We start from the raw sequence: 24,329 nt of genomic DNA on the forward strand, positions 1-24,329 counted from the left end.
GAAAGTCTTTTAAAATTTACTTGAACAACAATAAAAAAATGAAAAAAAATTTAAATCCTGGAAATTATTAGACACTGAAGAAAAAAACTAAAGAAGATACAAATAAGTGGAAGCAGGGGGCTTCCGGCCAAGATGGAGGCATAGGTAGACACACTGTGCCTCCTCGCACAACCAATAGAAGGACAACAATTTAAAAACAAAAAAACAACCAGAACTGACAGAAAGTTGAACTGTATGGAAGTCCACAACCAAGGAGATAAAGAAGAAACATTCATCCAGACTGGTAGGAGGGGTGGAGACGGGCAGCCGGGGCAGACAGGACTAGCGGCAAGGCGGCGGCTGGCAGACCCAGCGAGGTGGCGGATTGTGGAACAGGGCTGGCCAGGCTGCAGCTAGCAGACCCCACAAGGTGGTGGCAGGCGGCCCCTGCGGCCCCACATTCACGCAGAGGTAAACCGGGAGGAATGGCGGGGAGTGAAGCAGACCACGCAACCCAGGGCTTCAGCTCTGGGAAATAAAGCCTCAAACCTCTGATTGAAAACACCTGTGGGGGTTGAGGCAGCAGCAGGAGAAACTCCCAGCCTCACAGGAGAGCTTGTTGGAGAGACCCACAGGGGCCTGGAGTGTGAACAAGCTCACCCACTCAGGAATCAGCACCAGAGGGGCACAGTTTGATTGTGGGTAGCAGAGGGAGTGACTAAAATCCGGCAGAGTGGAGCAAGCCCCATTGCTCCCTCTCGCCACCCCCGCCCCATGCAGCGTCACAGCGCAGCGTTACCCCGCCCTGGTGAACATCTAAGGCTCCGCCTCTTTAAGTAACAGACACGCCAAGACAAAAAAAAAAAAAAAAAATGGCCCAAATGAAAGAACAGATCAAAGCTCCAGAAAAAATACAACTGAGCCATGAAGAGATAGCCAACCTATCAGATGCACAGTTCAAAACACTGGTAATCAGGAAGCTCACAGAACTGGTTGAATTTGGTCGCAAATTAGATGAAAAAATGAAGGCTATGTTAAGAGAAACAAAGGAAAATGTACAGGGAACCAATAGTGATGGGAAGGAACCTGGGACTCAAATCAACGGTGTGGACCAGAAGGAAGAAAGAAACATTCAACCAGAAAAGAATGAAGAAACAAGAATTCAAAAAAATGAGGAGAGGCTTAGGAACCTGCAGGACATCTTGAAACATTCCAACATCCAAATTATAGGGGTACCAGAAGGAGAAGAGGAAGAACAACAAATTGAAAACTTATTTGAGTAAATAATGAAGAACTTCCCCAGTCTGGCGAAGGAAATAGACTTCCAGGAAGTTTGGGAAGCTCAGAGAGTCCCAAAGAAGCTGGACCCAAGGAAGCACACACCAAGGCACATCATAATTACATTAGCCAAGATCAGAGAGAAGGAGAGAATCTTAGAAGCAGCCAGAGAAAAGGAGACAGTTGCCTACAAAGGAGTTCCCATAGGACTGTCAGCTGATTTCTCAAAAGAGACTACAGGTAAGAAGTGGCTGGAAAGAAGTATTCCAAGTCATGAAAGGCAAGGGCCTACATCCAAGATTGCTCTATCCAGCAAAGCTTTCATTTAGAATGGAAGGGCAGATAAAGTGCTTCTCAGATAAGGTCAAGTTAAAGGAGTTCATCACCACCAAGCCCTTATTATATGAAATGTTAAAGGGATTTATCTAAGAAAAAGAAGATTAAAAATATGAACAGTAAAAATGACAGCAAGCTCACTGTTATTAACAACCACACCTAAAACAAAAACAAAAGCAAAGTAAGCAAACAACTAGAACAGGAGAGAATCACAGAAATGGAGATCACATGGAGGGTTATCAATAGGGGAGTGGGAGGGGGAGAGAGGGGGAAAAGGTACAGAGAATAAGTAGCGCAAATGGTAGGTAGAAAATAGACAGAGGGGGGGTAAGAATAGTATAGGAAATGTAGAAGCCAAGGAACTTATCTGTATGACCCATGGACATGAACTAAAGGGAGGGAATGTGGGGGGGGGGTGTGCAGGGCAGAGGGGAATAGAGTGGGGAAAATGGGACAACTAATAGCATAATCAATAAAATATATTATTAAAAAAAGAATTAAATCAGTTTTGTATTAGTTTATTTTTTGATACTTAGAAACAACTTTTTTCTTCTTTAAAAGCATATTTTTATATCTTATACTTTCTATCATTAAAACCTATACTTTTCCAACTTAATTATAATTTTTTAACTTTTAGAAACCTTAATTTCTAGTGATAACTAAAAGTAATTAATATTTTTAGATTGGCAAACTTATGAATATATGTCATAATTTCTAGGAATAGTTTTTTTTTTCCATTGGCAGACACACTCAATTTTAGACTTACTTCAAATAAAGAATAAGATAGACTCATTAACAGATCTAAATTAATGTTTTAGATTTCCTGTAATAAAAATCCAAAAGTAGGTGAACTTAAGACTTGTCTAGTAATTAACGCTTCAGTATTTTATGTTAATATCTTTAAAAGACATTAACCAAACTTAAACCAGCTTTAATATTAAATATTTTCCCAGGCCATGTGATTCTGAAAAAAAACATTGGAGATAGTTCTTATTTTATTATTATGCACATGAACAGTTTTATTAATAATTGTAGAGAAAACTATATTTTTTTAATTTGTTCTTAACAACCTTTAAGAATAGAGAAGTGGGGGTGGAACTATCCGGCTTGAGTTTTTTTTAGGATTTTATTTATTCACTTTTAGAGAGGGGAGTGTAGGAGGGAGAAAGAGAGGGAGAGAAACATCAATGTGTGGTTGCCTCCCACACACCCCACACTGGGGACCCAGCCTGCAACCCAGGCGCATGCCCTAGACCAGGAATTGAACCAGCAACCCTGGTTTGTGGGCTGGCGCTCAACCCACTGAGCCACACCAACTAGGTCTCAGGCTTGGGTTTTAAAAGTTGCACTTTTCTCCACTTTTTATGTCGTCAATTACCCAGCAGGAAAACCTGTTGAGACTCTCAGTAAAAGCTTTAAAGGTCATGAATGGGTTATGTCAACAAAGAAAGTCTTGCTCTAATTTAAGGAATTAACTATGTAACATCCCAAATTGTGTTTAAAGGGGAGAGAGAGAAACCCGGTGACAGGAGATGAAATGTAGCATGACAAGAGTACAGTTGTCAGAATCGGTGTAATTAATGCTTTAGATAGAGGACCTGGGGTTATGGTGTGAGTAGAGAAATGTGCTGTCAACACATCTACCCTGTGCCCTGAGGGTGGTCTTACCAAGGACTAGGGCTAGATGCCCCAGGGATGGATTTACCCCACTCAGACAGGGGCTCAACTCCATGACTGACAAACAAGGGTGGAGGGCAGGGGTCCCTTTGGATGTGAAGAGTGGTTAGGTCCTGACTCACTGAACCCTGTCACCCAGGTGTCACCTGGGAACGATGGTGTGTGGGTGGGTGACTCCATGTCCAGAGGGCAGGTTTCTCTTCCATCTTGGCATGGACAAGTTTCTTTTCACAAAGAATTAACTCCACAGCTGACAGGTAGTTTCCCCCCACTGGTGATGAGAAGTACATAGGATGAATGAAACAGAGATTGAGGAAGAGAAGGTAACTCCAGGTCCAATGTTGGGCACCAGAATGTTACCGGACAGGCATTGTCCCAGAGAAGATCTTCCCTGGGTCGGCCTGTGGTGTGTGGGCTCCTGACTTCATGGAGGAAAGATTTCACAGGATGAGTCCAGGTGATTCTGAGAGCACGTTTACTAAACCTGGGGACAGTGAGACAAAGGAAGGGCTTAGGGTAGAAGAAGCAACAGGAGAGCCCAGGCGGTGCTCTGCTTTGGCTCCCTAGAAACATTATAGGAAAGAAGTGAGCCAAGGCAGGGCTGCTTTAGCTCACTGGGAAGTCAGAGAAAAGGGGCCTTGGAGACAGGTTCAGGGGGTTAGCCTGGGTAGAGCTGCCAATGCCTGATGCTCCTCTGGTTGCAAGTCTTGTTGGGGACCCATAGAGTGTAGGAGGAAGGAAGTAAAAATTTCATGCCCAAGAAGGGTCACGGGCGTGCTCTAGAGCAAGCCTGCACCAGCTCTTTGTCTTGAGGGTTTTCATTTCTCTTTTGTGAAGGAGAATCTTAGGGGAGTATCTTAAAAGTTGCACTTACCCTGATGCAGAATATTCATCAGTTTTCAGGTGCTTTTTAATATGTTGATGTATCAAACATAAGGGAATTTGGGATTATTCTTTGTTCTGTTTTATTATTTTACTATTATTTTGGGTCCACCTGACTCTAATGGGGTTTTTGTTATTTGTTTTTCTGACTTTACCTGTCCTTGGGTTTAGTTGGCATAAGTGGTGTTAATTGGGTGTCTGTCCTCTATGTCCCTGACTGGGGTGATTTAAGCTGTGTGTTCTCTGGTCAGGGAGGAGCGGTGCAAGCCACTCACTCTCAAGGGTCTTTGGTTGGTGAAGTTCAGGTTTTGTAATTCACTAGCTAGCTATAAATTGTTCAAAGTGTCTTAACTTTTTTTCTGACTTTCCCATTCCACTTGCCCAGGAGTTCTCCTAGCTTCTTACTCTCCTGCCACAGGGGCAGCGGCTGCATGTCAGCAGAGCCCCAGCAAGTGTGACTTCTGGCACCAGGAATCATGGTTTTTGGAAAATACTATTTTTGCTTTTGCTCTTCTACCTAAGTGGCCACAACTGGTCCCCCCAGTTACTAGTCTGCGGGTGTCCTCACTGCCCCCTTCTCCTGACAACCCAACACCTCTGTAAACAACAGTCTGGTGAAATTCCTTCTGTTTGACATACCTAGGGCGGCTTCCCCCTCTAAATAGACACTGACTAATATAGGTAAAATGATCATTTTACAGTTGAGAAAATTGAACAGAGGGAGGAAATTACTTAATCGAAAGGTGAACCCAGGAGCCCACTCCCTCACTGTATTCCAGCTGCCTTGGTCCCATTCCTGGGCCAAGCTCCAATGGCCCTCCAGAGCCTCACGCCTGTTCTCTAGGTGCAGAACAGTCTGTCTCTAGCTCTTCGCATCCACATTCTTTCTCTTCATTCAGGTTCCATGCAAATGTTACATCTTGAAAAGGGTCCTTTTGCACTATTACATCATCCTGCTTAATTTCTTCTTACTACTTAACATGCTCTGAAAACATTTATTTACTTAGTTGTTTTCCCATTGGACTGGAAAGTCCATGAGACCAGGAACAGTGGTTTGTTTATTTTGTCTTTTGGTTTTGGGGTTTGTTTTTTGTTTTGTTTTGTTTTGTTTTGAGAGTGAGGAAAGGAGAGAGAGGTAAATAGGTAGAGAGAAAGAAACATCCACTTGTTGTTCCGCTTATCTATGTATTCATTGGTTGATTCTTGTATGTACCCTGACTGGGAATTGAACCTGCAACCTTAGCATATGGGGATGATGCTCTAATCAACTGAACTATGTGGACAGGGCAACCATGTTTTTCTTACTAACTGCTGTGTCTCTTGTGCCTAAGCATACCTCGTACTGAGTGTGCACCCAACCGTTATTTGCTAGAATAATGAATAAATAAAAAGGGTAGTAAGAGAAGTAACATACTGTTTTTGAGGACCACCCAGGTCCCAAATTCCTACTGCCTGCCTGTCTGCCAGCAGGTCATGGTCTTCTCAGAGTTTCCACTGCACGGGAGCCCATGGAATCCCAATTCCTACCATGTAGGTCATGCCCTCCCGGGGGGCTCAGTCACTGCATGCTGAGTGAGTCTGCCCTTAAACCTTCCAGCAGATGTCTGTGCACTAACAGTGATCAAGAGGCAGCATCTGGGGGACTCAGCTCAAGACAGCAGACCAGAAGCAGAGAGCATGTTAGGAGTTAAGCACAAGAGACCGGGAGATGGGAAGAGTATCCTAAGTCCACAGTTATTTGAGCACTAACACTTCCTCTATGTGCTAGACGTGGGCCCAGGACCCGTCCTTGTCAGCAATGATGGTGGATTTCTGGAGCTCTTCCTGACAGGCACCATAGCATACTGTAATAACATCTAGAACCAGGCAACTTGGGTTGAAATACTGGTGTGTTAGGGACTGACAGCGGGACCTTGGCAAGGCATTCGGGTCCTCTCGGACTTGGTTTCCTCATATACAAAATGAGAATGTTGATTATAACAGTGTCACTTTCATAAGGTTGTTGTGAAGATCAAGAGTTAAGTCACTTAAAATATTTAGGACAGGGCTTGGCACTGACAAGTTCTAATTGTTACCTTGTGCTCTTCTAAGTGCCATGCATGTGTCATCTTATATAACATCTTATGAAGAGAGGTGTTGATGTCAACCACAAGTTACAAACCATAAAACTGAGAAACAGAGTAGTAGATAAGCAGTCCCATACCAGAGTGTAGAGCCAGGCTTCAAATGCAGCTGTCTAGAATCCCTAGAAACCCTCTTAATCACTACACTGGTCCAGAAAAAACAACCTATCTGTAAGTCGGTTGTGAGGTAGCAACACAGTAGTTGTTCGGAGGCCTCTAGCACACCCTACAGGGAGAGCTGGTATGTACTTCTGAGGGATCAGACAGGCCCAAAGCCTAGAATAGAGATTTTCGGCCTTTTTCAACTTACGGCACACATAAACTAATTAATAAAATTCTGTAGCATACCAAAAAATGTACTATATTTTTGTCTACCTGACAAAAAAGATATAATTTTGATTGATTTACAAAAAAAATAGTAAAAGTAATTACCTGCCCTTTTTGCTCCAGTGTTTAAAAAAAACAGGTGTCTATATTTGTAAATAAGTATTCATGGTACTAAGAATTAACCAATCAGATGCAAATTTATTATGTGACATGACCAATAAGATGCAACTCTATTACATGACCTGTATATTTATGGTTCAAGACAGGGTGCTCACGCTGAGGGCTGTTGTGATGTCTGTTGTCATTCTTTTACTTGACCATCTAAGGAAAAAGAGGTCAATGCCCCTGAATAGTCAGGTACTACGTTTTAAAAATTCTTGTGGCACACCGGGTGAAAATTGCTAGTCTAGAAGCTTGGTTGACTGGGAGAGAAAGGCATTCAGACAAAGCATGGAACATCTGGGGACCCACAAACCCTGCATTTGCTATCCTGGCAAGTTCCAGGCAGGTGAGAGAGGCAGTTGAAGCTGGAGAGGTAGATCACCTCCAAACTATGGAGGAGTCTCTAGATTGTGCTAAGGACCTTAAACTTATGGAATTTAATGAGGGACTGAGAGGATTTCATGTGAAATTTAATGAGGGACTGAGAGAATGTGACCTGGAAGTGCTGCTGGTAGAAGTAGGGTCTTTGCAGTGTCAGAAGAAAAGCATTTCAGGACCGTGATTGGAAGGACGCGATGTGGTGGTAAGGTTTATTGAAGCTGGAGCGAACACAAAGGACTGTTCCTGGTTCAGCTCCATCACGCTGTGGAAAAAGTCCAGGTTTATCTTCATCAGGCCCAGAAATAGTGTCATGCCAAGGCTTAGTTCAGTTTAGTCCCTGTCCCCATCTGGCTAGCCTAGTCTGTTCCCAGCTGTGTTTTGGCTGGTGCTGTGCCCAGGCACACACTTGGAGCCTGTGCTTGCAGACCACGTGGCTGCCAGACACCAAAAAGCTGCTATGTCCACATGGCTGCTATTAGAGAGATTGTGTGAGTACAGGAGCACACAAGCAAATGGGCAAATGTGTCTTACTGAACCCCAGGCCTTTGTTAAACTTGGATTATATTCTTGGGCTTGGGAAGGACCAGGGGCTCTTTCAAAGTAACCAATCATCTTCCCAACCCTTCACAGGCTTCTGTTTGGTCCTCCACCTAACCAGTCTATTTCCTAAATCTTCTGGGTTCTGTGTTCCATATCCAACTCAATCCTTTTCCCAGACTAGACAGACAGGCCTTTATGGTCATCATCCTAGTACCTACTAGCATAGTCTAGGTGAATAGGCCAGTTGTACCCAGGAGATTGGAAAACTGGTACTTCTGTTATTGTAGGTAGTTAACTAGTTATTAATAAGAAAGGAAGCAAAGGAGATTAGACATTGAGTTTAATAAACTGGGGAGCATGAGCCTGTTTGCTTGGCCTGGAAGCTATAGCTTCACAAACTCCAGGGGATAGTAGTACTTCTTGGCCAAGTGGATTAACATCCCTCTCTGGTACCAGATTGTTGGGGAAGCGGGAGGAGGTAAGCACACGTGCAACAGAAGTCAGAATGGTGCAGGGGAAGCACTTGTCCACAGAGGACTGTCAGACTAACCTGGGAAGGGGATCCATTGGCTAGGGCAGGGGTGTCAAACTCATTTTCACCAGGGCCCACATCAGCCTCGCAGTTGCCTTCAAAGGGCGGAATGTCATTTTAGGACTAAATGTATAGTTACATTTAGTATAAATGTAACTACTCCTTAACTAGGAGCAAGGAGCTTGGAGCTGCTGCCGGGTAAAGACAAGGTGGAGGGCCGGATTCAGCCTGCGGGCCTTGTGTTTGCCACCTGTGGGATAGGGGGTGGACTCATCAACAGCCTGCAAAAGCTTGGGGTGTTGATTGGTTATTTTGAAAAAGTTCTTGGTTATAACCCCAAGGGAACAAAGAAGCTCTCTCTCAGTAACCCTCACTCACCCGTTCATTCATGTGTTCTCTCGCCCAGGAACACACACAGCCATGTGGGTCTAGCAGCCAACTGGGGCCCACAGTGGACCATGCAGGCTCCAAAGAACTAAGGTTTAACATGAAGCAGAAACTCTGGACACTGGCCTTTGTTCTGGCCTTGCTGAGGACATGGTTGGACTTTTTCTATGGTGGGACAAAGGGAGATGGATCATTGGAAGCCCAGGGACAGACTTCTATCCAAAAAACCTTGTCACAGCACAACCTTTTTTGCGTGGGCCCGTTGAAATGCGTTGTGATCTTGTGGAAGAGCCCAATTTCCACTAGCAACACTTCCTTCCTACATGGAGGAAGTAGGGGTGTAATTCTGCTTGGTGGAGCAATGCTTGGATCCCCTGGGTTTCCTACGAATGTTTCAACTTCCTAACAAAACAGGTTTATTATCCAATTCAGCTCCCTGGTTGATTAGGCTTCTTAATGTCTGATTCCCTTTGCTCACTTCCTTTATTTTTTAAAAAAGATTTCTTAAAAAATTGATTTTAGAGAGAGGCAGGGGTGTGTGTGTGTGTGTGTGTGTGTGTGTATGTGTGTGAGAAAGAGAGAAAGAAAGAGAGAGAGAGAGAGAGAGAGAGAGAGAGAGAGAGAGAGAGAGAGAGAGAGTGCGGAGAGAGTGAGATTTACTGTTCCACCCAGATTTGCACTTCTTGGTTGGTTCTTCTATGTGCCCTGACTGGCAGGGATTGATCCTGCCATCTTGGCATATCTGGATGTCACTTTAACCGGCTGAACTACCCGGCCACGCCTTCCTGTATTAATATCTAACTACCTACACTAACAGAAGAAAACCCCAAGGAATCCTCATCGGTGAGTTGCATCTACACCTGTCAGCCCTCCTGCCCTGGCTTGCTGAGTTCCTCCAGACCCTGGTGCTGACAGCAGGTGCTGTGCTTCTTTCTGTCTCGGTATCTGGAGCAGATTTAGGCATGAGTTGCTCAAATATTTATGAAATCAATTAATGTCTAGCAATACTGCCTGTGGAAAGGACAGGGACTAGAAGTTCAAAAACTGCAAAGGACTCCCCCTCATCCCCACCCCAAATTAACCCACAGGTCTCCAGGAGTCACTAGGTTTGTTTAGTCCATCCTGACTCTAACTCTACAACACAGTCTAGGTAGGAAAATGCCAGGTCCTGGGCAGGCTCCCATCAGATTGGATGACTCATTCAGCACGAGCCTTCAAAGACACCCAAATATGAGATTATGTTCACTGCGGCCAGTACTAGTAGGGTGTGTGGCCGGGACTGAAGGGGTCCAGTGGCTCTATCTAAAATGGACTTTTCTCTACGGCAGGAAATTACTTTTCCCATAGCATTGACCACATATTGCAGTTCTTTCTTTGCTTACAGACTCTCTTCCAACAACCTGCTAGCAGGGGCCTCCGTGAAGCCGGGACCCCGTCAACTCATCTCCAAAGGACTGCTAGAGTAAAGGTAATTTGGGAATGGGGCGGGAACTGTGACCGCCTCCCGGAGGGCCCGGGGGGGGGGGTGTCTCCCACCCTTCGGTGACCTTAATAGTCAGAGCCAGCTGTCAAGGGCAGGTCCAGTAGTCTTCGCCTTGGGTGATGCGGCGGAGGCAGGCTTGTTGCGCCCGCGGCGGACGGAGCCAGGAACCAGCGGGCTGACGGCCCAGAAAGCGCTGCGCCCCTTCGTCGGCAGCTGGCAACGCCGCGACACCTCTCGCGCGGCGCTCTGGGAGTTGTAGGCACCTCGCGTTTCACTCCGCTTTCGCTCCTTGCTCTAGAAACCCCAGCATGTAAAAGCGGATGGGCGCCTGACTCTCAAGCTGTGAACTTGGGGGAACTTGAATTTCTAAATAGGTGCGTGAATAGGACCGTCCCTAGCACAGCCTGGGTAAGGACTACATTTTCCAGGAGACCTCGGTGAGGCGGGCTACCGGAGCACCTTGCATTGTGGGCATTGTAGTCCAGAGATGTCTCAGGTTCCACCTCCCGAGCGGTCGCGTTTTGCAGAGCGTACTACATTTCCCTTCCGCCCGCCGGCTCTCCCGAGGCCGCCTTGGCGCGAGACATTTGCGAGCAGAGTGTCTCCAAGATGGCCGCGTGGGGAAGGAGGCGTCTTGGCCCGGGGAGTAGTGGTGGCAGCGCCCGAGAGAGGTGAGATCGGAGGCTTGTTGCTCGCTTCCGGGCATGTGGCTCAGGAGCCGATGACCCGGTGAGGCTTCCTGTGGGTGCAGCGCTCTCCCTGCCTTAGCTCTTGAGCTGTCTCTTCTCGCCCACCCTTCCTCTGTTCCTCAGCTGGGCACGCGGGGTTCCAGTCTGAGCCGACTTGGAATCCGGGTGGGAACCGGCGCCCGCCCGAGCCGGGTCGAAGCGGACTCCACCGAGGGCGTAGGGCCTGGGCCGAGGCCGGGGCTTCGCCGCGCAAGCTCAAGGGACCTGCCTAGCTGCCCGCGGGCCGAACGGCATCCTGGGCTCCTGTACCGCCTGGCCACACTTGGGCCATCTCGGCCGCGGCCCCTGACGTGGCGAGGAATGGCTCCCGGGAGGGAGAAGGAGGGGGAAGCCTTCACAGAACGGGTCAGCTGCGGGAGGGTAAATGCGTTCTGCACTTTTACCTGGGGGAGCCCTAATCCTCGCCAGTTGTGTTTCTCTGGCCGAGAGCCGGTCACTTCCCCAAGAGGGGATTCTTACTACTTTTAGATGGTTTTCTGCAAGCGCGCCTGCCGTGAAAGTCCTTTAAAGTGACCTTTCCTAATGAATGGTGTGTGGGTAGTGAGCTAGGACCTTATTTCTTCCAACGTGGATCTCGATTTAGAGAACTGATTTCTAGAAGATGAGATTGGAGTAGTTTTCATGTTGAATTTAGAGTTTTTGCTTCTGGAAAGCAGTTTCAGCGAATAGAAGCCACTAGAAGTTTGGGATAGGATGTGCATTGGTGGAGTCACCTGGATAAATTGTCCTGTCGATTCTGTTAGGGCATGATTGGTACAGCAGAGGTCAGCAAGAAAGAGAAGTTTTTTGTTTGCTATTTTTGTCTTTTTGGTGAAGATTGTTTAGCCGAAAAGTTCTCTTTCTCTCCCCCTCTCCCCTGTCTCTCAACTGCTCTATTCTGCATTACTCCTTTTCTTTGACTGATTCCATCAAATATTTGTTACTGTTGCCTGCAGATGGTTTTCCCAGCTTAGGAGATTATTCCTGTTTGGCAATTTCAGACAGACTCCTTTAGCTTGCATTTTATTCTTTAACTCAGTTATCCAGTATTGTTGTTCTGAATTTCCTGTTCCTTGGAAAAGCAGTGAATGGCAAGCAGGTATTTTTGGTTTTTTGTTTTTCCAACCTTGTATTTCTTAGAGCAGACCATAGAAATAAATGAAAGAAGGGACCTCGATGATTTCCCAATGGTCTTTAAAACTAGGAAACATTTTCAAGATATTTAATACAAACATTAATCCTTTAGTAGGAAATAACTTGTTTAGAAAACTTAAGAGTATCAGAGAGAAAGATATTTCTCCCTACTGGATAAAAACAACTGAAAGAGCCACATTGGGATGCCCCAGACATCATATAGGTAGCAGGGGCTGTTAAGCTTTTACTGGTCTAAAAATATTAGATATTGGGAATGTTTTCTCCTTGGTTGGAGACAGTCATTAATTCAAAACTGAGCATGCAAACCAACAGACTGTTCCATAGACTGTTCTTTGGTTTTTTTGGACCCTCAGTTAAGAGAATTTAAATTAGTTGCTAGCACTTAGGAATTGAAAGATTTTACACACACACACACACACACACACACACACACCCCACCCCCCACCCCCCCCTCTGTATTTGAAAAGAGTGGTGGCTGAATTTTTTTGGTCAGGTCAAGTGCTTTCTAGTTTATCAGTCCTCACTTGACAGCTCGACTTTTTGCTGTTACCTGCTTGGTCTCCTTAGGTGTCAGGTCGCAACCTTTGGCCAGGAACTGAAGGCTCTGCTCACTCACGCAGATGTTGTGTTAGCTGGGAATGGGGCATCTAGTTTTGTGGTTTGGGTGACACCATCTCTCCTTCTAGATAATGCACTGTTGAGGGGGTTACCCCTCTGTTGGCACCGTCTGTCTCCCTTCCAGGTGATATGCTGTGGTGGGGGTGGAGGTGTGGGGGAACATTTGCCTTTGCTGTGAGGCCCTAGCTGGAGGAGTCGGGTTTCCTTAAGAGCCTGCCATGGTGGGGATGGAAACATAATCCTCCCCTCCCCCCCACCCCCTGCCAGCTAGCTAACTTCTGGGCACACCTCCATTCCTGTTCTGTGGGTGGGAAGACTGGGTGGGGCAGGCTGGATTAATTGATTGGCAGACACCATAGATTATGAGGCCCCAGCATATTATTGGCTCTTATGGCTGAAATATGGCTGTTTATGGCTCTCTTAAAAGACTTTGTTCCATGTCACATTTGTGCTGACTCAAATCTCGGCTCTACATTGTAAGACCCCTTTCCTGAGTTGCTGCACAAACATGGTTGGAATCTGCTTTATGCTGAAACTGAAGGAAACATTGTCTGGTTTGGGGCACTGGTGGGAGCAGAGCAGTGTTTTGGGCAAACTTTCCAGATTAGCCAGTGGCTACAGACTCCAAAACAGGCCTTGTATTTAAAGGCTCTGGAGCCAGATTGGCCACAAGGATTACTGTCATCAGCTGTGTGTCAGTGATGGTTGAGTGTAGAATACAGTGTGTGGAGTCTTGCTTTACCTGTTTCTTGAGTCTAGAGCTGTGTTTACTTAGTAGCCACCAGTCACATGTGGCAATTGAATTTAAGTAAAATAAAGTAGAATGAAAGATACAGCTCCTCAGTCACACTACCCACATTTCAAGTGCTTGGTATTGGTAGCCATGTGTGGCTGTGACTGCCATCTTGGATAGCACAGATAGAGAACCTGTAGGTCACTGCGGAAGTTCTGTTGATAGGACAGTGCTGGTCTAGACTAAACCGGGACAGGGGTGGAAATATCAAAATGAAAGCTTCTTGCATGTTGATTTTTCTCTTCACTCCATTAAATCTAGGAAACCAACAGTGTTTGTAATGAAGAACATCAGACTCTGAGCTGTAACCCGAATTCTTGTCCAAAATTCAGCACTCTGGCAACGAGCACATGAAACAGATTGCCACTTGGCCTGTCGACGTCTTTGAGACACACTTGCCCAACTAGGAAGGCACAGTGCAGGTATCTGTGTGTTCTGCCACTTGGGTGCCGACCCGGATCAGCTCACAGATGGTCCCGCCTGTCCCCTTGGGCTGCTTATCTCACTGTCAGGGCCCCTGAGCACCCTGAGCTCTCTGTGACTGCTCTCAGCTCCTGTCTTTCTCCTCACATGTAGGTGCACTCCATCTGGTTCTGATTGTGGTTGGAGGCAGCATAAAGGCCTGAGGTGTTCAGAGGGTCTGGCATGCTGCACCAAAGGCTCAGGTTTTCAGGTGAAATCACTTTTTGTAACCTGACCCTGCCCTGGCAGGTGCAGCCGTCTGCTACTGTACTTGTAGGCAGCCAGTTCTGGGGGATTACTTGCACATCATTCTGTAGCATATTTTATTCCTTGGTACTTGATCTTTTGACAGCTTTGCTTTAATCTGTGAATCAGACAGATGTAGTTCTAGATGGCTGGTGGAGGGTTCAGTTCCCAGTTCAGCTGAGCCATGTGGGTAGGTGGCACACATTCCCTTCATTCTAATCCGATCCTTTCCTTTTAGAGCCTGGGAGCCTTAAGTGTTTGTGGTAGTTGATCTCTCGTATGTGGTGGAAATGCTTGTTTCCTCCTGGTCTGGATGAGCCACAGAGGCACAGCATCTGCACCCATGTCTGTACGTGTGCATCCCTGAGGGGGCAGGTCCCGCCCAGCTGGCTGCAGAAGGTGGACATGTGCACAGCAGGCGACATGCTCTGATCCCAGAAGTTGGATATCATGGGTTAGGATCTGCTGGGGTTCATTGTCTTAGACATGTTGGTTTTCCTTGATTCACTCGAGCAATCTGGACTCCAACTGCAGTGACTTGTGCCTCTGTGGTTTAGTCCTTTAGGCTGCATTCCCGTTCAAGGCCCAACTTGCTGAAGCAGAGGAATGATCTGTCCAGGAAGGTGAGAAGGAGGCTAAGGCCAAGCCTGAGTTCGGTTTTTCTGCCCTGAGCCTCTGAGTGTGTGTGTGTGTGTGTGTGTGTGTGTGTGTACATGTACATGCACCCCAGTGAGTGAGGATGGGGGGTGTGGGAGGTGGAGAGCACTCCACAGAGTGAGCACACACAGGAACCTCCCTGCTGCCGCTGTGTTCTGTCCTGACATCAGCAGCAACTTTATGGGCCACAGAGTTCTTGGGAAAACTAATAATCACTTAGTAGTCATAACAGTTCTTTAGCTCTTGGCTGTTCATTAGGGTGGCCACTTGTGACTTTCAAGCATTTGAAATGTGGCTCATGTGTCTGAGGAACTGAATGTTTTAATTTTACTTAATTTAAACAGCTGCATGGACCTTAAATTGGGTGGTGCTTTGCAGCTGTCACTTGGGTTTGCACACCCAGCCTCCATCCCATCTTAGCTGAAGCACTCTGGAAGAGCTAGGCCTTTGCCCCATTTGACACCAGGGAAGCTAGCTCAGAGTAGCAAGGGGGTTTGCCCTCGGACACAAAGCCTGTGAGTGACTGAGAGGGAACTTAAATCCAGGCCTCTTGATTCCCACACTTGGTGCACTGTGTTCTTGGTTCCCAAAGCTGAGAACTGCTCAGTTACCAGAGCACAGAGGAGGAAAGTGTTCTCTTGCATGTGGCAGATGAAACTGTAAGGTGCCCTGTGGAAGCAAGTTCCTTGACCTATTTAGAATTCTTCTCAATATTTGGGGCTACATGCCTGTGCCTTTTTGTCCTGTCTGGTCTTTATGTCTGCAGCATAGAATTTTACTGCTTTCTTTGGCTCTGGAGAAAGCAATTTTTGGTTAGTCTAGTGGGTTTTCCTAGACCTGGGAGGTATAGGTAGAGTTCAGTATCTCACATGCCATAGGTGATCAGGTGACCACATGCTTGTTAGGTAGAAAGCACCATGACATATGGACCTAGTTTAATTAAACGTGTTCTCTTAATTACACTAATTGTTATTTTCCTGTCACTTCAAACATGCTTCCACTAATGCCTGTCACACTCAGTCAGACCCAGTGCTGGGGATGCTGGGATGAAAATGCACACTCTGCTTCCACGAAGCTTCGAGTCAACATCCTTTTGTGTTTCAGATGGAAGCTCATACCTCAGTCCTGCCTGGGAGCCCAGGGCCACTCCAGAAAATGGGCCTAGGCAAGGGCTTCCACTCTGGTTGTATTTGGTTCTGGATCCAGTATGACCAGAAAAGGACGGTGGCTTGCAGGGCCTTTTGGCCCATGCACCCTTTAGTGGAGCAGGAACATGGAACTCTCCTCATCCTCACTGGCAGGACTGTAGGGGCCTGAGACCAGCACGACACCTCGCCACAAGCCTGATCTTGGGCTCACGCAGACCTGTGGAGGTGGTGGGCTTGCTCCTTGCAATCGCAGGCTTCTCTGCAGCACCCAGAAGCTGCTGCAGGGGAAGTGAGCTGCCTCCTGCTTCCCTTTGTTTTGGAGGGCCCATGGCTCTCTGGTCTCTTCACCCCAAGGGATACAGAGCTGTTGAACAATGTTTTTTTTTCCCAGAGAAGGTTCATAATTAATGTACCCATTATTAAAAACACGTTGATTTTTTTAAGTACAAAATTCTAAATATGAAGAAAAATAAAATTTAAAAGTCACCTGTTAGGCCACTATCCAAAGAAAACCATTATTGATCATTTTTGTGTATAACACCTTTGATACTCCATCCCCCCCATAGTTTGTCTTGGATTTTTAAAATTGTGTTAAACACATCAGAAGTATATTTCTGATGAGTCATAAACTTTCTACCATATGTATGACTCTTTAAAGATGTTATTTAAACAAGCACAAATAAAATCCACAATGAGATACTACCTTACACCCATCAGGATGGCTAAGAACAGTGCGGGCAAGGATGTGGAGAAACCGGAACCCTCCGGCACTGCTGATGGGACTGTGAAATGGTGCAGCCACTTTGGAAAACAGTAGGACGGTTCCTCAAAAAATGAGAATTGTAATTACCATATGATCCAACTATTCATTTCTCGGTATCCAAAGGAATTGAGACTCAAACATATTTTTACACTGGCGTTCATAGAATTATTCACAATAACTAGAAGGTGGAAATAATTCAAAAGCGTCCATCAGTGGATGAATGGATAACCCAAATGTGGTTTATACATACATTGGTATATTATTAACCCTTGAAAAGGAATGAAATTCTCACATGCTGTATAACAGATGAACCTTGAAAACATTGTGCCAAGTGAAATAAGGCAGTCACAAAAGGACAAGTGCCGTGTGATTCCACTTACATGAAGTGCCTAGAATAGCCGTGTTTGTAAAGACGGAGTATCAGGAGAATGGTAGGATGTGGTGGGGTGGGGGTTTAATGGGGACAGAGTTTTAGTTTTGCAAGATGAAAAAGTTCTGGTACGACAATATGAATTTATGTAATATTGCTGAACTGTACGTTAAGATAGTAAATTTTGTTATGTGTACTTTACCATAATTTTTTAAAAATTAATAAAACTGTGTGCTCACCACTCAGCGTAAGAAATAGAAAACTAGCATTACCCTGGCCCACATGCCCCTCCCCTAGGCAGAGGCTACCTCCCTCCTGAGTTGTCTGTCATTTCCTTGCTTTCTTCATAGTTACCATACATGAAAACATACCTAAATAGCACATCCTTTAGTTCTGTGTGCTTGTGAATTGTGTACGTGAAATGTTCAAATGGCGTGTGTTCCGCACCTGCTTTCCCTCTGTCCACGTGATGAGCTGTGAAGTGTACAGCTGTAACTCCATCCATTTTTGCTCTTGTGGAGGATGTCAAAGTTTATCTTGCCAGTAATTTTTTTACTTTCACCAAACAGTGCTGCTCTGAACATTCTTGTGCAGCTCTGACTATTGAGGAGGTATCTCCAGATTTTGGGATTCCGTGTTTGTGAATACTTGTAATCCCAGATTCCTTTGAGATCAGCTTTGCAGTGGTTCGGGGGACCAGGAGGTGCCCAGATCCCGTGGGAAGCCAGCATTTCTAGAGGATTCCTTTGATGAGTATTTCCTGAGTACTGCCAGAGCCAAATTCAGAGGGAAGGAGGGTCAGGTCTCAGGCTGAGTGGTTGAAGGTGGAAGAGAAGGCAAGTTCAAGAGCCCCAGTCACAAGTGCAGTGTCTGCAGCAGCCGCTTGAGCTCACAAAGGCTGATGCTCTGCTCCACAGGCTCGTTAAAAGGGCTCAGCGTGTAGAGTGATGCCATTGCTGGCAGAGGGGGTTTGGTTGGAAAAATAGTCCTGGGCTGAGAGCACTAAAGGTTCAAGTCATTTGGTAAAAGGGGGCCCCCCTTTTCTCTTTGAAGCCACTTCATTCCCCTCCCCAATGACATAATTCTCAGGTATTTGTGTGTCCAGAAGTATTCTCTGCATATAAGAGGAAATGCATACCTTTTAAAGAATACACTAAAGGTAGTATACTGTGAATACTATTATGTACTTGTCACTTAAATTTACTTCTTAGAGGCTTTTCTGTTATCAGTGTTAACTTCTTTTCAAATTTTTATTTATTGTTTTGAGAGAGAAAGGAAGGGAGTGACAGACATTGATTGGTTGGTCCACTCATCCATGAATCACTGGTTGATTCCTGTATGTGCCCTGACTGGGGGTGGAACCCCGGTATGTCAGGACAATGCCCTAGCCCTGGGATCAAGAGATTCCGATGAGTTTTTTTAAAAAATCTGCTCTTGTGTGCTAGGTTCATGTTGGTTGGCTGGTGATGCTCTGAAATGGTTCAAGGCAACCTTCTAATTGGATTCTTTCCTTAGTTGGGTTACATCTGACCCAGAAACAAAAGCAAGCCATATGCGGGTTGGTGCTGGGGTAGCTCTCTCCAGGCTGTCCCCTGCTACCAGGTTTTTGAAGTACCAGTTCTTGTTAACCTTGCAGGACTGAATCTGGTGGTTTGGGCTGCTTTTAAAACCTACATTTGCAGGGGCAGACAGTGTCTCAGCTGCCACAGCCCAGGTGGAAGAGGTGGATGCTGACTGCTTGGTGGGGAGGGGCCTCTGACAAAGGGGGCCTCTTACTTGTGCATCCATGTTTGTTTTGAACCTTGCTGTTTCCTTCCTTGCCCATCATACGGAACCCTAGAATTCTTCTCGACTTCAGATTTCATCTTTTCCCATTGGAAACTAAGAATCCTTTTCCTGAATTAGGGGATAATGGCTTTGGCTTTATATAAAGAATCAGTGGGCCTCCGGGTGGTATGTGTAGCACCGCCAGCTGGGCTGGCTGCCAAGACCACCTTATTTGAAGGTGCCCTGGAAGTTACTCCAGTGTGGTTATGCTCTTGTCTTCACACTATGGAGAGTTGGTTTACGACGATGGATAGGAGTGGAGTGATCTGCCCACAGTAAGACATGAGGCTCCAGGAAGTAGGGCATGCTTTGGCAGGCTCAGGGCATGAGTACTAGGTACGTGCACCTGTGTCTACACGTGTTTCTTTGAGTTGTGGTGTTTATGACCACCTGTGGCCAAAGTGCAGGGTGACCAACTGCCTTTGCCTGCCCACTGTGACTCCTGTGTTGTTGGGGCTGATGTGGGCACACTTGACCACAGCAGTGAGAGGTACTGGCCTCTCACACCTTCCCAGGCTGTATGGGACCCGTGGACATGTGCACTAATCTATTTTACCAAACAATAGGAGGTGGCCTTGCCTACCACGTTTACCTGAGGAACCAGAGGGCATGGTCTCCTCTGCCCCCAGGATGGCCTCGGAAAGGTGGGCCTGGGTGCAGGTGGATGCCAATGAGGCTTGCAGAGACAAGGACCAGGGGACCTGGGGAGGTGCTCAGTCAGCAGCGGGTACAGTAAGGAGGGATCTGCCCCACTGATGTGTTCCCAAGATGGAATAGTTTGTGCCAGGTGCTATGGTTCCAACTGGCATTTTCTTACTGGGCCTAAGTGTGTTTTTTTCTTAACTTTTAGGATGGCTACAATCCAGTGGGCAGAGAAGGGCCCTGTATGACTGAGGGAGATCTGGGGCCTGGCAAGAACATTCTGTAATCCCAGCCTTGATAACAGTGTTTTGCTTTGAGTGCTCCAGGTGACTTTGTGGCCAGAAAGCTTCCAACAATGAGGTGATAGTTAGCAAGACACATAACTGACTAGGAAGTGCCCCCCGCTCCAGTTCACAGATCATGAATGATCTGACCTCTCCCCTTCCCTTGTATTTATCTTTCCCCTCTTCTTCTCTTTGCTGATGAACTTGAGAATACAGAGGAAATCTCTGGGCCAGGATCTCCTGTCGGGGAGCTAGTCTCCTCTGGTCCCTGCATGCTTTCCAGTTTTGTGGGACTTCTTAGGTTCCCTTCTTTGCCACCTTTAGGTTCTGTAGTGCTGAGTCCTGCCTGGGAGTGATAATTGAAATGACCTCTGTTTTCTCTCTGAATTAAAACCAAATGGAAAAAGGCCATAAAGACCTCCAAAGGGAAAGCCTGACTTTTCCTGTTTTATAAACTTCCAGTGGATTCTTACAGAAATGGCTCATTAACACCCTGCAAAGGTGGCCCCGACCACTCACACAATAGCAAGGTGCTTGGCAACGTCCTATGGTTAGGAGGCTTCTTGTCTGACCCCAGGGAATGGCTTCTCCCCAGTGCACACAGTTTAATTAGGGTTTGCAATTTAATTAGGAGGCTTCTCTGAGCTTAGCTGAAGTAGGGTTACATTTTCAGGATGAAGAGTTCCTGAGTCCCAGCCAGTGTTTTTTGTTAAAGTGGCTCCACCTGTGAGTGGAGGCCCATCCCAGAGGATGCTCCACCCACGGCACTTGGTGGCACTACCAGCCCATTACCAACGACTCTCATTCTAATGTGACCACAGGACAGCATTAGTCATTTTCAAACTAAAGGGAAACCCTGCTCTTAGATTTGCTTATTTATTTGCTAAAAGTAGCGTTTATAGTGCTGAATCCTTCCCAGGAATAATAACTAACGGTATGTCTTTATAGTCTTGCTCTCTGATCCCCTGTCCTTTTTCCCCTAACAGTCCAGTTTCCACCACCTTAACATGTAATTGCTTTTATCTTTAAAGGAGGGCTGGGACCACCTTAATCCTGAACACAGGTTCTAGGAGGTGACCTTGTTTTAAAAGACTTCACTGGGCCGTAATGTGCATGTTCAGTGACCAGGAGGCTCTGGGCCCAGCTCCCGTGGCTTTGCTCCGAGTGGCCATGTGGTGTGCACGTGCCGGACTGTCGGAACTGCTGGGCCTGGTGTTGGTGAGCATTTAGGGCTGTACTTCCTGTTGTAAAGTCAGAGCTCCATGGGTGGGCCATGCTTCCCTAGTATGTCCCAACTCATGGATCCAGAGGTCCAGGTGGAGGGTTGTGGACTCAGGTGGACAGATCAGTAACCACCAGGAGCCAGATGGGGGGCACTGAGCCTCATCTGCTTTGTGACAGTCATCTGACCAGCCTGGGGCCCAGGGGTTGCTGAAGGAAAGGGGCTGGTTTGCACTGAGGCATGTGACAAGATGGCTCTGCACAGCCTGTATTAATATGAGTTAAGCAACTGATCCAGTCTCAAGAATTGTGTCTAGCAGTGTTCTCAGAGGCTGGGCTAAAGAGGGCTTCTAATCAGATGAACGGATACCACAAAACTAGGAGAAACAGTATATATGCTGGACAGCAGTATGGAGGTTCAGAAAGATCTGGACAGACTGAAACAAGCCAAGTGAAAATGAATAGCTGTGTGCAGGTCTGTAAGAAGGTCTGCCCGTCAGGAGTGTGGGAAGATTCTGCTTTGGATGGGAAGTTTGCATTAGAAAGTCCTCAGACTGAGAAATCCTGAAACTGCCTAAAATGCCCCTTTGGCCTGTGGTCACTGCTGTTGTTTGGCCTTGATGCGGAGCCTAGCCTTTCAGAAGGCTCCATTTTGAGGGTCCTGCCACCCATCCCTAGTCCTGGGGGAGTCAGGTCAACTCAACCACTTGAATTTGGTCTTTGTGAAGTGTCTTACGAGAATGAGAGCAGCATTTACTGACAATAAACACAGTCCTGGGCTACAGTAGGGTGAGAATGGGTGGGAACAGCTGGGGCTCCCATGGGATCTTTATGTCCATTAAGTGTCAGAGTCATGACTGTTTTTGAGATGTTGTCTTTTCCTAAATCAGAGGGTTTCTGGCCTGGGGAGGGCCATGGGGGCTTTGTGCAGCGTCCTTCTGCGAGGGTCAGAGGAGTTTGGTTCTCATTCACCCAAGACCAAAATGACTCTGTTTACCTTGTGTTCTGCAAGCCAAAGATGACTGCTTTGGCCATGCAAAGCACAGGGTGTTTAGTATTATCTGCTTCAGGGGTCTGTTGGTTTCCATCAGAGTCCTGCAGTTGCCCTGATTAACCAAGGGCAGATTTCATCCTGCTGACCCTAGGCTTCTGTTCTGAGTGTGCTACTGTGATTTGGGGCTGAAATCCTTGTTTCCTTGGAGCTCCTCTGCTCACTGTCAGACCTGCCCGCCCACTGCATAGACTAACTGCATATTGTAGATTGTCAGCTTCTTAGAGGTCAGGGTAGTCCATTTCCTGCATCTTTTTATATTTCATTATTTTATTCCTTCAGAAAAAGTTCTTTGTGGATTATCTTGAATATTGGGCTCTAAGGGAGATAGAAATGAGAAGATCAGTGAGATGTTTTTATTTTGTCAGTGAGAGACTAGGCTGTCTGCGGAGCCTAAGGCCCAGCCTCCCCTTCAGGGGCCTTCCCCTCACATCTCAGCAGAGACATGGAGTCAGTGCTGCCAGCCTAACTCTTGTCCTTCTCCCACCCCTCCATCCTAAGGGTGAGCTTGTCGGCCACAGACTGTTACATCGTGCACGAGATCTACAATGGGGAGAACGCACAAGACCAGTTTGAGTACGAGCTGGAGCAGGCCCTGGAAGCCCAGTACAAGTACATCGTGATTGAGCCCACTCGCATCGGTGACGAGACCGCCCGCTGGATCACTGTGGGCAACTGTCTGCACAAGACCACTGTGCTGGCGGGCACTGCTTGTCTCTTCACCCCATTGGCACTGCCCTTAGATTACTCCCACTACATCTCCCTACCTGCTGGCGTACTGAGCCTGGCCTGCTGTACCCTCTATGGAATCTCCTGGCAGTTTGACCCTTGCTGCAAGTACCAAGTGGAGTACGATGCTTATAAACTGTCCCGCCTGCCTCTGCACACACTCACTTCCTCCACCCCTGTGGTGCTGGTCCGGAAGGACGACTTGCACAGAAAGAGACTGCACAACACGATAGCGCTCGCTGCCCTGGTGTACTGTGTAAAGAAGATCTACGAACTCTATGCTGTATGATTTCAGTTAGAACAGGGAGAGAAGCCAACAACCCAGCCCGTGGGAGACAAGAGTATTCAGATTGCACAGTAACATTTTTTTGCTCCGTGAGACAATGGAGTCCAGGAAGCTGTTTGGTTTAATAGTTGTTATTTAAAAAAAATAACACATCACAAATGTACCAAGGGTTTTTCCAACTCATCACACTAAGATGTGGATTTCCGTAACCCACAAGGGAGTCTGAGACTGCAAGTCTGGGCAGTGGAATGTCTGTGGGAGCTGAGGGGGTATGAATGTGCTTGGGGTGGGGGTCTTTAAGTATATTGTTTAACTGTATCATCCAGAACCAACCAGAAGCTATTGACCATTAAAATGATGAGAATTTCAACTCCAGGTGTCTTCTCTTTTCATGACTGTGCCTGCAGCAGCTGCTGCAGTCTGCCTGTGGTGGGGCACCACCAAAACTGCCCTGCTCCTTGGATAGGGTGACAAGGCCTAGAGGTCACTGGGTCTCTGGGTTCATGTGGAAAACTAGGACCTGTGACCTCTTGTCCAGATTCTGATTTAGGAGAACACAAATTAACGTCTGCATGTTTTTAAAGCACTGAAGCTGCCCTGGGTGTGTACCAAGTTCAACCCACTGCCCAAACTCGAGGGAAGAGCCCTTAAGGAAGCCTCTTCAGCACCTTACCTGCCCATATGGTGCCCCATTCCACAGGTGCCGACGACTCCTCTGCTCCTCCCTCCCCACAGTAAGCATAGTGTATGTGTCATCTTTCACATTCCCCCTACAGCTTTTGGTAAGTGGAAAATTATCCCCTCCACAGAGAAGGTGGGCCCCCTGCCTTAACTGCAACTTTAAGGCCTCTGCTCTCAACCATCCTTGAAGAGCTCCATAGCACTTCCGAAGGGCCCATTTTTCAGAGGCAGCCAGACTGAGTTTCTACCTACTTTTAAAGGATCCATCTGGAAGATCATACCAGGGAGTAATGAAGAGGTGCATAAGGCATCAAGGGGGTGACGGCTCTTTTCTGCAGGGAGAAATCCAGAGCTTTTAAAAAGATTTCAAAAGGGACCTTGGCCCACCAAGGTTGAGAAACTGATTTAAGTCTTACGGGCCCTAGAGAGAGTAATTCAGTTGAGAGCTAGGGGCTAAAATAGTGCTGGGTGAACATGACTGCCTACATGGTAGTCTGGCCATCTGGATCATGGTAAACTGGTAGTGACTGCGGGGCCCACAACTGCTCGGATGTTTGCTGGTTTCTGGGTGGCCATGGTGG

At 46.8% G+C, this 24,329-nt stretch overlaps 1 protein-coding gene across 2 annotated transcripts; it reads left to right on the forward strand.

Annotated features, from left to right (window-relative positions):
* Window positions 1–10,614: 10,614 nt before the first annotated feature.
* Window positions 10,615–23,437, forward strand: TMEM11 (transmembrane protein 11). Of its 2 annotated transcripts, none has more exons than XM_024565056.3 (2): window positions 10,615–10,758; window positions 22,554–23,437. In XM_024565056.3, exons 1-2 carry the CDS (start codon window positions 10,697–10,699, stop codon window positions 23,068–23,070), a joined length of 579 nt encoding a protein of 192 aa, XP_024420824.1. In that variant the 5' UTR covers window positions 10,615–10,696; the 3' UTR covers window positions 23,071–23,437. The 2 variants fall into 2 exon arrangements, with proteins under 2 accessions (XP_024420824.1, XP_045054769.1); XM_045198834.2 differs by having other exon boundaries at window positions 10,708–10,816.
* The last annotated feature ends 892 nt before the right edge of the window (window positions 23,438–24,329 follow it).

Source organism: Desmodus rotundus, chromosome 9 (assembly GCF_022682495.2).
Source record: "Desmodus rotundus isolate HL8 chromosome 9, HLdesRot8A.1, whole genome shotgun sequence".
NCBI lineage: Eukaryota > Metazoa > Chordata > Mammalia > Chiroptera > Phyllostomidae > Desmodus > Desmodus rotundus.

Bases quoted from the DNA above. Each gene is read 5' to 3' on its own strand.
- TMEM11 (XM_024565056.3), top strand. From the start codon at position 10,697: ATGGCCGCGTGGGGAAGGAGGCGTCTTGGCCCGGGGAGTAGTGGTGGC. The intron at 10,759-22,553 runs GTGAGATCGGAG...CTCCATCCTAAG, and splicing joins GGTGGCAGCGCCCGAGAGAG to GGTGAGCTTGTCGGCCACAG.